The sequence below is a fragment of the Eschrichtius robustus genome, chromosome 17 (assembly GCF_028021215.1).
Source record: "Eschrichtius robustus isolate mEscRob2 chromosome 17, mEscRob2.pri, whole genome shotgun sequence".
Taxonomy (NCBI): Eukaryota; Metazoa; Chordata; class Mammalia; order Artiodactyla; family Eschrichtiidae; genus Eschrichtius; species Eschrichtius robustus.
The window spans coordinates 50223783-50234995 of NC_090840.1; the positions used below are offsets into that span (position 1 = coordinate 50223783).

Consider the following 11213-nt stretch of genomic DNA (forward strand, 5'->3'; position numbering starts at 1 on the left):
TATTTCACTCGTATTGACTTTATTACAATACTCATCCCGATTTAAAGCCAGAAATTTTTTTTTTTTAATTGAACTTCCATCGTTTAACAGTTCCTTCAGTAGAGAGGAACACATGTAGATTACTGATTTCTAAAACTAAATGTGGTAAAATCTTCTTTTTTCACCACCAGAGTGAAATAAAATACTACATTCTTAATGGACTGAGTAACCATAAGATGACAAATGTGACACACTGAGAGGGCAATGTGATTGCAATACATAAAACAATAACAAAGTGCCTCCTCATAGACCAGAGATAGGATTCCAGATTTCTACATTGCACTACTGACAATTTCATGTGTAACAAGGGTAAAAGAAACTTACGTGTGGGGGCTTCCCTGGTGGCGCAGTGGTTGAGAATCTGCCTGCCAATGCAGGGGACACGGGTTCGAGCCCTGGTCTGGGAAGATCCCACATGCCACGGAGCAACTGGGCCCGTGAGCCACAATTACTGAGCCTGCGCGTCTGGAGCCTGTGCTCCGCAACAAGAGAGGCCGCGATGGTGAGAGGCCCGCGCACCGCGATGAAGAGTGGTCCCCACTTGCCGCAACTAGAGAAAGCCCTCGCACAGAAACGAAGACTCAACACAGTCATAAATAAATAAATAAAAGAACGTGAATTTCTTAAAAAAAAAAAAAAAAAAAAAAAAAAAGAAACTTACGTGTGACTTATGGGTGTTTATTACCTAAGACTCTCATGGTGAATAACCACATATATCTAATAATTTACTTTTTACATCTTCTTAGCTATCAATATTAAGTAAATTTTATTTAACCAGAAGTCTGCCCAAATATGACACTCACTAAATTAAGCGAAAGATTGAGATTATAGAGTAAATTCAACAGAACTTCTGAAAACATTTTATTTATATTTCATTTCAGTCAAATATTCAAAGATTTTGAAATCTAGAAGGGCATCTATCTCAAGTTCAGAATTTTTAATACTATTTGGAAAACTATTTTTGAAAAGTAATCAAAGAACATTTCAACACATAGTGATGAAATGCACAATTTTTAAATGTTACATGAAACAGTTAAATACATATATATAACACTGAAAATTCTTTATTTAAAAACACTAAATTATTAAAATGAGTAAAAATGACATCGTAAAATAAGATTTTTTCAAAGCTCACTACTTTAAAGAAAACATACAATGACATGGATCACAATATATACAAAGTAGGAAATAAATCATCATCTGTCATTGATGGGAAGACTTGCATGCTTTCAAAATATTCATAATTTTAAGTCAAACAAAATGTTGCTTAGAGGGAATGCTTCTCTTATATGTGAAGTCTCTTTAGAGGCGTTTTAAATTCCGCTTACTCTGGGCACTTCCTGGAAGAGCATCTTTTCTATTCCTTGGCTTTGCTGCTCCTCTGCTACATTCTTCAGACCCATGATAATCACACAAACATAACACACAAAAGTCAAAACCACAGGCTGTGCTGCTACATAGTCCCCTTTTCTTATAAGGCTGGTACTTAGCAGGGGATTGGCACCTTGGGCAAGGTTTTAACGCTTCATCAATAAAAAGTGTTTTGGCAACCTGCAGTAAAAGCACACAAACTAAATCTTCCATTTTCGCGTAGAGAATTGCTTTATTTCAAACTCTGTAAATATTTACTTCTAATAACTTATGATCAATACTCACCTTAACATATTCTTCCTGTTTACTACTTAAGTGAGTAACAGAAGAACTCGCTATAGGTGTCACAACTTCTCCCCAAGGAGAAAATGTTGAAACTTGTTCTTTCTGAAAACCTGGTGTCCTAGCCTGTGCTTGCACAGATCTTAAAGCTGATCGATTTAAAAGATGGAGCCGAGTGGCAGCATCATCAACATTTAATACAGCCCCCTGTGGTAAAAGACAAGAGGGGTCAACACTGTAATGTCAAAAGTTCCAGGACAGCTTTCTGACGCACATGTATTTCAATGTTTGGAAGTGGTTGTACACTACTGGAATTTTCTCCCTAAACGTTTCCTTTTTAGAAAAAAGGAAAAAAAAAAAAAAACCCTCTCATCTAGCATTTAAAAGTCAAAGAAAAAGAAAAAGAAAAAATTAAGACCATAAATGCTAGCTTTAAGTTTGCATGCTTGGTTATTTTTCTGTTTAGAGCATGGGTTTGCAAACGTTTCCTGAAAAGGACCAGACAGTTGCAAGCTACTTAATTGTTGTTTTAGCGAACACAGCTATGGAGATATGTAAACGAAAAAGCAGGGCTGTGTTCCAATAAAACTTACTTTAAAAACACAGGTGATGGACAGGATTTGGCCCACAGATCAGAGTTTACCAAGTCCCCTTTTAGGCCAAGGTGTAAGAGGAGATGAATCAAAGCGGGACATCATGGAATCCTTTGAAGGTTTCTTACCTTAGCCACATGTCAGAAAAATAATGGGCCTGGTTAGACCATGAAACCCAATTTGTTTGGCTGGTTTTTACAAATACCAGATACTTGCAATACTTGATTAATTTTTACACTTGAGTTTTAAACAGCTTTGATATTTTAAAAGGAGAAAAAAATGTCTCTTATTTGAACTGGATTTCCACATTACTCAAATATTTAGCCAAGAAATATTTTCAATGAATAATCCTTATAGCCTTCTATTTTGTTAAGGTTGGGAACGAGAAAAAATAGTAAGTTTTTTTTTTAACAAATTGGCATTCATAACCAATTATCAAAATAAAATGTACTACAGGTGAATTTCCTCAAGTGTCCAACTATAATTGTGTTTCCTCTCCCTTGATAGTCTCCTTTTGCCAGAGTTGGCTCCTAAATGGGGAGAGTTAAAAACATGAGAAATGACAGTAGGATAAGTATAGGAATGAAGTTAGCTGGCCATGAAAACTTATGCCATTAACAGTTTAACAACATATGCATAAGTGTAATGGATGAATATTGGTTTTCAGAAATTAGAATGAGTACAATTGAACTTATTCAAGGACTCAATACATCTCTTTATGTTACACTTTATAAATGATTTGCAGCCTAAGCTAGAAGCGTATGACACAAGAGCATACTAAAAGAAGACACCCATTGGATTTCGATGCAGTTGGCAAACACAGTGATGCTGCATGCACCAAAAAATGAATAGAGATTTGTTGTTGAAGCAAATTTCATCCACAGAAGTCATTCATTCACTTAACAAATATTCATAAAACATCTACTAGGTGCCAAGTGAATAAAACAGTCTAATCTCTGCCCTCTTGGAGCTTAAAATGTGTGCTACTATCTCTGAACAGTATAAGGTCAAGTAGTCAACAAAGGCATGCATTCGTGAGCACCAACATTTTTCAAAATATAGTCACCATCACGTTACCAGAAAATATTTAAATGTGACAGGGGAGTCATCTTACTGATGTTCATTTCCATGATCATAAGAGAACAGTGAAGACTACAGTAAATTAAGAAATTCAATGGAAAGAGTGTGATATTCTGATTTTAATGGTCATTCTCACTGCTGCAAAGCAAACAGATTAAATAGAGATCCTATCACACGTAGCTGGTGTGTGCCTTTTAATTTTTACATATAAAGGGCTCTCAGTGACACTATACAAGTATGAGGAAAACCACCAAACAACTTTGTTTTATAATTTTTCTGTTTTGGTTAATGATATACATTAGGATAGTTCAGGTAGAAAGCAACCAGTCCATTTCAGAATAGGAGGGCAAAAGGCATCTCTGGAAGGACGTCTCTGAGGAGAAGAGAGAACAGGTAGAATACCTGATATATTCAGAGTTAGAGGAGATTTCCAGTTCTGGTGGATAACAGGAGATGAGTCAGGGATCTGTATAGAGAAACACTAAGCAAAAAAAAAAGAAGAAAAGAAAGAAAGAAAGAAAGAAACTGGGCAATTATTAACTCTGAGGAAAAAAGTTATAAGAAAAAAGGTATAACAGGTATAATCATACTGTACTACATGTTACAGCTGTCAAAAAGTCATAAGAATCTCAACGCAGTCTTAATAATGTCAGCACCTAATTCTAATTCGCTCCCAAACGATGGTGTAGTTACATTCATAAGACAAGAGAAAGGACTTCAGAAGGAGAGGTGGGTAGATAGGTAGTGGTGAGAGGTTAGAGAACTAACCTAGTCCCTCTATAGAAAAAAACAAAAGAAGAAATAGCAGTAAAGGCATGCCATTCAGAAATATGGAGGTAAATATCAAAAGGAACAACTAAAAAGTGATTGCCTCGATGGGGCAAGAATCAAGAGTAGGAAGGGATCAAGAATCAAGAGTAGGAAGGGCAGGAGAATATGTGCTTTTTTATAAGCCTTAAAGTGCAATTTGATGTTTTAAACCATATACCTGTGTCTACTGAAAAAAAAATTAAAGCAAATCAGAATAAAGGAAAAAACTCAAGTAAGGAAAAAAGTATAGTCCTTTAAGAAACCAAGTTAAAAAAAAAAAATGGTGGCTAGGATATGAGGGTAGAATGCTTTATCTAGAATTACCCGAAGGCTTACCAATACAACAACATGTTTCTTCCACATAGGATGTAAAGAGTACATGGAGCTGTAAGTTTAATATTAATGGGTACTTGCTTAAAAATGTGTTTTTGGTCTGTCCTTAGCATGTAGGGAGCCACTCTAAAACGATATGTTAAGAAGGAAATTTATATCTTCAGTATTATAAGCTCCCAGAGCCAGCAGCTGCAGGAGTAGCCAAGAGCTGTGAGTCAGTCGTGAAGGATTATCATAGGTGAGAAGGTAAAACGTTTCTTCAAATAAAATAGAAAGTCAATACTTTAGTTAATAGCAGTCCCTAATATTTCCTTGGAATGAGAAACCCCCCAATCTGTATCTAGGTGTTCATATTAGTTTATGCCATGCTTCATATCAGTTATTATATTTAGCCAAATTATAAATTTACTTATGTTATTAAACACTTTTTATTAGAATAAGAATAAGAAAGTTAATTCTCAGAGTTTCTTCTGGTATTGATGCCTAAGAAAGGTCTAAAAGTTGAATATACAGTAAATATGGGTGCCAGAGTCATCAGATGGCTGTTATACAAAGTAGTATCCCCAGGAAGAATTAATCAGCTTCTGTATAACTTTTCTTGTAACTTCAAAGCTGGACCTCAAATCTTCAAGAGAGCACAAGTTTATGATGTTTTACACGTACTAATCTGCCATGCTCACTCACCTCCAGGCCTTCATATATGCTATTCCCTCTGCTGAAACACCTTCCCTGTCTAACTCATTATTCAGCTCTCAGCTGAGATGCATTTTTTCCTCCTCTTGATCCCCACTCCTTTTAAGTGTTCAATAGAGAGAACTCTGGGCTTCCTCTAACACACCTGTACTGTAATCACCTGTTTATACCAGTATCACCCACAGGGTATGAGCGCCAAGAAAGCAAGGGATCATGTCACAAATGTTCACCATTGTAATCTGAGCAACTGCATGTAGTATCTACTCAAAAGACTGGATGGGAAAATGCTATAAGGATGTCTAGCTACGAATAGGGTCCAGCATATCCTATTCAAATGGTATTCAAATACTGCTAACAGCATACACACTTAACAACAAAACCCAGTAAGGTGTTCTTGATGTCAGTTAGTCTACTCCACTGATGCACTGGGTAGAGACGGAGTTTGGGAAAAATAAAGAGTTTATGAGTGCATGAGTTCCCTGGTGGCCTAGTGGTTAGGATTCCAGGCTTTCACTGCCATGGCCCAGGCTCAATCCCTGAGATTCCACAAGCCACACGGCATGGCCAAAAACAACAAAAAAAAGAGTTTATGAGTCAATGTTGGTAAATGGAAAGGTTAAAAGATAGCAAGATAGCAGGAAAACCAAATGAGGTTGTCCAGCCATATGGGATTATTAGATATTTATACAAATCCATTTTAGAACAGTATTATATACATTACCTCAGAATCTGTTTTCAATTGTGTGATATGAAATTTCCTCCTCTGATTTGCTTTTTTATCTTGAATAATAATTTCACGCCAATTTCTGCTCACTTTCCAAACACTGTAACAGAAAGATCAGTCCTTATATTGTATATATTCCACAGAATTAATATTTTTCACACATGACAATAAGAAAAATTCATTTTAAAGATTTTGGATAGTTTATTTAAAGCTAAAATTTTACATTAAAAATATGACTTGATCTGCATAGTTGTGAAAGAATACCTATTAAAATATGCCAGCATCATATTGACAGATTACTATCTCATAAATGGTTAAGGAAAAAACAAAGTTTCATATAAACCCAAATGAGTCCACTGCGAGACTAATTAAGAGGATTTAACTTAAACATGACACTAAGATTAAAAATTTGGAACATGACATGCAGCAAATGATTATCAACTGTAGTGCAAGAGATTCTATAAATTTCTCCTATTATTGTATTTAACAAATTTCTGTCACTTTGATTAAATAAACACAAAAGCAATCAATCCTTTATTGGAAGTACTAAGTGCCAAATACAGTTGATCCCTGAACAACATGGGTTTGAATTCTGTGGATCCACTTACAGGTGGATTTTTTCAATAGTAAATACTACACAGACTCTGGTTGGTTGAATCCAGGGATGCCGAACGGCGGATACGGAGGAAACTCGGATATGGAGAGCTGACTATAAATTATATAAAGATTTTAGACTGCATGGCGGAGGGTCAGCGCCCCTAATCTCTGGCTGTTCAAGGGTCAGCTGTAATAAACATTATTATGGGTAGCACTACAAAGTTCCTATTTTATAAACCAAAGTTTATGAGACTAAAGCAGCTAAAGAAAAACACAATTTATGTCTAGTGATTGCTTATTTATCAATAACTTTGACTATATTAATTATTAAAGAAAAGCTAATCCTGCAGCTGTTAATATGGTCTTTTTTATTACTTTAACTTAACAAATCACTCAAAGTGAATGAGGTCAGGAGAAGGTTATGGAGGGCCCCAGGTTATAGTTGAGTTGTCAACACTACTATTCTTCCAGTTACCGTGGCCACTTCGATTGCCATTGCCTCTCCTTAAGCCGATACATGTGTCTTATATCAGACAGATGGAGAGATATAGGCGGAAAGTCACTCATTAACAGGGAAGAAATGAAATACACATTTGGGTATTTGCCTCAGCTATTTCAACTGACCATAATTTCTCATATTACCAAGAATAAGCACTGCCAAGATTATACATGCACTCTGCAATACAAATACCATAAATCTAGAGGGATGGCAGCAAAGGCAATTATTGAAATATGACTGAATATCATTTGTTCCTACAAGCGAGCACCCAAAAGAGTCACCCAAGTTTTAATTTTAACTGGTCTGTATCCAAATACTCCAGCATATAAAAATAAAATTCCTATATCGCAGCCATCTCCTTATTTTTTTAAACAAATAATTTATCTCATTTGAACATTTTTAAAAGACACATGTATGTAGGTCATTAATCTGCTTATCATCCTATTTGGGTTACACCAAAGACATTCCTGATCAAGGTTATTCTGAAAGGACTTAAACCTTAATAAGAGTTTTGGGGAAATATGGGCTTAGAAATCAGAGGGCTCAGCTGTAGACCTGGATCTGTTTCTGTCTCCTTGAGTGACCATTGGCAGGTCACTTCTCTGGAGCTCAGTTTTCTCATCTGCAAAACACATGATAGGACTAGACATTTCAGAAGACTTCCAGCTATGAGATTCTACAATTCTCTACAATAGCCTACACTTAATTTATGGCGAAAAGGTGAAGAAGGGTTTTAATAGAAGCAGGGGCCATAAAAGAGTAAGGATTCTATGAACCCAACTCTTCACATATACCTATGGAAAAAGAGGCTCACTAACTCTCTTGCATGTCCTCCCCCAACCATGATCTTGCAAAAATCCTGTTCCACATGGCTTCCCTACTTCCTGGTCACGGCATTCCCAAGGGGCTTGTCTTCTGATAGTCCTGCACTTTGCAAAATTGCCAGTATAAACACAGTCTCTCTTTAGTCTTGTAACTCTAGTTCCTACCCTCAGTACTCCTATATATGTGACTTAGTTTCTCTTTACTTATGAAGCAACATTCAATATACTGAAATTTCTGTGAAATTTCTGAGACACCGAAGAATTTCACTAAACCACCTTTGATAAAATATAAAGTAATCAAGATAGAGATGATAAAACAAAATTTTTAAAAAGTACTCAACTAACAGAAAAGCTTTCCAACTTAAAAAAAAGTGATAAAAGGCAGTTTTATTTCAGAAAAAAAAAAAATTTCTTACCTGCATAGGCTTTCTGCAGCCAAGGAATCTAAAACCATAGCAAGAACATGCTTTAAATTTCTGTATTTTAATTCTGTTAAGATGTCCAGTTTTTCTATACCCATTTTCTTGCCAATCAGTCCGGCAAGTACACGCTGTAGTACAGCTATTTTCCCCCCGTCCCTTTCTTCTAACAATTCACGTGCACCGCTTTGCTGGAATCTTTTCCTTTTGCTTTTCATAAAGAGCTCATGCACTAACTGCAAGGCTGGGGTCTTTGATAAATTCTTAAAGCTTAAACTCAAATCCCCACTCTTATTGTCACTGCTTGGCTGACTCTCTGAGATGTCTGAAGTGGCCACTGGTGTTGATTCAGAGCCAGAGAGGTTGGGCTGCTTTTCTTCTTCTGTCTCGGATTGTGAGCCTTGCTCCCTAAGGGTGGACAATCTTCTTAATCTTCCAAGACGCCTTGATCTTTTTACCGTGTCCCTGACTTTGAGAGTTCCCTTATGTTTCTGAAGCAGTTCTTGGAAAGAGCCCTCTTGGTCAGCGAGGGAATCTTCTGATTTATCCAAGCAAAGTGAGTTAAAACCACTGTCTTCAGGTGTTGAAATATTGCGTCTCACTTCACCTAAAGGAGAAAGCCTTTGACTTGCATTAAATTTAACATTTGCTACAAGATTACTTATTGGAGTCACAAATATGTCCTCATCTGTTCCACAAGTTGTTCCACTGACCGAAGAGCCCAGAAGTTCAGGATATGTATTCTCATCATTAATACATAGACTGCTGTCGCTAAAGTCATGTGTGATAGAGTCTTTAAAACTACTGCCTTGAATTGGAGATATACATTCAACTTCAAATAGGCTACAGTTATCTTTGGAATCATCAACTGTGGACGTCTTCTGTTGAGAAAAATTAAGTCTCAATTTTTGACTGCTGGAAGTCGCTTCTTCTGTTTTCAAAGTGCTAGTAACTAAAGAACTAAAATTATTTTGCCTTGGGAAACCTAAAGCACTGCTTGGAATATTTTTTTCTAAATTGGGAACTTGGCTTGTACTACTTTCAAGAGAACTATTTTGTGATTCAAAGTCCCCCTTTAGAAGAGAGAAAGATACGTCCAATCTTCTACGCAGTAAAAATTTTTTTCCACTGACTTTAGGAGTTTCACAAAGGTCTGGGGTTTTATCCTTTTCCTTCCTGGGGAAGACAAATCTCTTTCTTTGAGTGGGAGACTCTAAACTATGTGTTAAGGCCAGACTTGAAGTTTCAGGATGTTCATGGATTAATGTTGAGCCTCTTTCTTTCTTTCCAAATGATTCTTTATCTGTATTATCAAAGCTGCACGATTTTAACAGCTCACTGTAGCCACTATCTTGAAATGAAGACGTGGAACAAAAGTCTCCAAAGCTGGACGACTTGACATTGACAATAGGAGAGTCCACCTCATTTCCTGCTCCAGTGCCAGCTTGACCTGAATGCCTTTCTGACATCTTCAAAATCTCTGTTTCTACAAAGTGAAAACAAATTTTATTCTTCCTTTGAAATGAACAGTCTGGCAGCTTACACCAAAATACATTACTTGTTATGAGCACAAATAATAATGGAAAATTGTATGGCAATAAAAAAGTTACTTTAAAAAACAAATCTACTCTACACTATACTCATGTGTATCTTATTTAAAACAATGTTTTAACATCATGAAGACCAAAATTTCCAGGAAGTAAATATTCACAGATTACCTGACTAAGCATAGTCTAGGCACCATGCACAAATATTTTCTTGAACTACACTTGAGAAAAAAAAAAATCTCATGGCATCATTTTTAGATGATTTTATTACTTTATGACTTTTACAGCGCTAAAGTACATTATTGTAGTTTTAATATTCTAGCTTATTTGTGCTGACCTATATTTAGTCAGTTGGATATTTCCTTCTGAGGTTTTGCGATGTAAATAAAGCTACTTAAAAAAAAAAACTATATGCTGATTTTTAAACATGTCTTTGGGAAATGTGTCAAGTAAGTGCTGCCACTAGACTAAACTGCAATATGGCTAAACAACTCTAGGATAATGTCATTTATACTTGTAACACGGGCCTGTCTCAGAAACTCAGTCCTCCTCATCATTCACAAGGTCTAAATTCCCAGACTTTCACCTTTGCAAAGACTCTTTGGCTCACTAATAAATTACTAACACATTCTTGAGTTAGCGAAAATGAACCCCTGCCCCACAGATACATGGCCATCTCAAACCTGGCAAGTTATACTCATTCAGGCTTCATCTTCTAAATATTTTCTATCTGGGGGACACCCACCCTTTATAATATTCTTGAAATTGCAAATAAAGAATTCAAGTACATTCATTAAAGAAGAAATGTGATTCAGTAATTATATTTGTAAGGAATGACACTAGGAAATACTTTACTCTTTTTTTTTTTTAAGGAAACACTTTACTCTTTCACCTTTTCAACGCTATCATTGCATTCCTTCTTTATGGAAACTTGAATTACATCTTAGCTCAAAGTATAAGAAGAAAAGATAAGAAAGTTATCATAGCATGTATTTCTTCAGACTATTCAAGGGACACTAAGAAAGTTGTCATTCGTTCAAAGTTTTCTCCAGACCAAGTACACGATTCTTTTCTATTAAAAAGATCTCGGGAAGATATATTTTAGTTGAGTATAATGGGAAAGTAATTTATTTATGCTTAAGTTACATCAGTTAAATATGTAAATGAATGAGCTTAAAAAAATTGCTACAATAACCACAAAACTAAATAGTTTCTTTACGGTGTAATGATCATTAGGAGATCATTGTTACTGGGCAAAGTATCTAGGTGTTTTTCAGTCTTTAAAACCTATATTCCGTTTTGGTAAATCTCACACATGTTCTCTTCTGATTTAGATTCCCTCAGATTGTGACAATCACTGCTCTCTTCTGTACATGCTTACCAGCCAAACTGATCAAACTTT

The 11213-nt window shown here is 35.9% G+C and overlaps 1 protein-coding gene across 1 annotated transcript; it reads right to left on the minus strand.

Moving 5' to 3' along the window:
* Window positions 1-1255: 1255 nt before the first annotated feature.
* FBXO43 (F-box protein 43) lies at window positions 1256-9748 on the minus strand. The gene is made up of 4 exons (XM_068526233.1): window positions 8262-9748; window positions 5923-6025; window positions 1696-1899; window positions 1256-1590 (listed from the first exon to the last, which is right to left on the minus strand). The coding sequence occupies exons 1-4, from the start codon at window positions 9731-9733 to the stop codon at window positions 1342-1344; spliced, it is 2028 nt and encodes a 675-aa protein (XP_068382334.1). The 5' UTR covers window positions 9734-9748; the 3' UTR covers window positions 1256-1341.
* Window positions 9749-11213: the final 1465 nt, after the last annotated feature.

Coding starts and splice junctions, on each gene's coding strand:
- FBXO43 (XM_068526233.1), bottom strand. CDS start 9,733: ATGTCAGAAAGGCATTCAGGTCAAGCTGGCACTGGAGCAGGAAATGAG. Junction 6,026..8,261: donor GCTGCAGAAAGCCTATGCAG/GTAAGAAATTTT, acceptor TTTCTGTTACAG/TGTTTGGAAAGTGAGCAGAA. Junction 1,591..1,695: donor AACAGGAAGAATATGTTAAG/GTGAGTATTGAT, acceptor CTTTTACTGCAG/GTTGCCAAAACACTTTTTAT.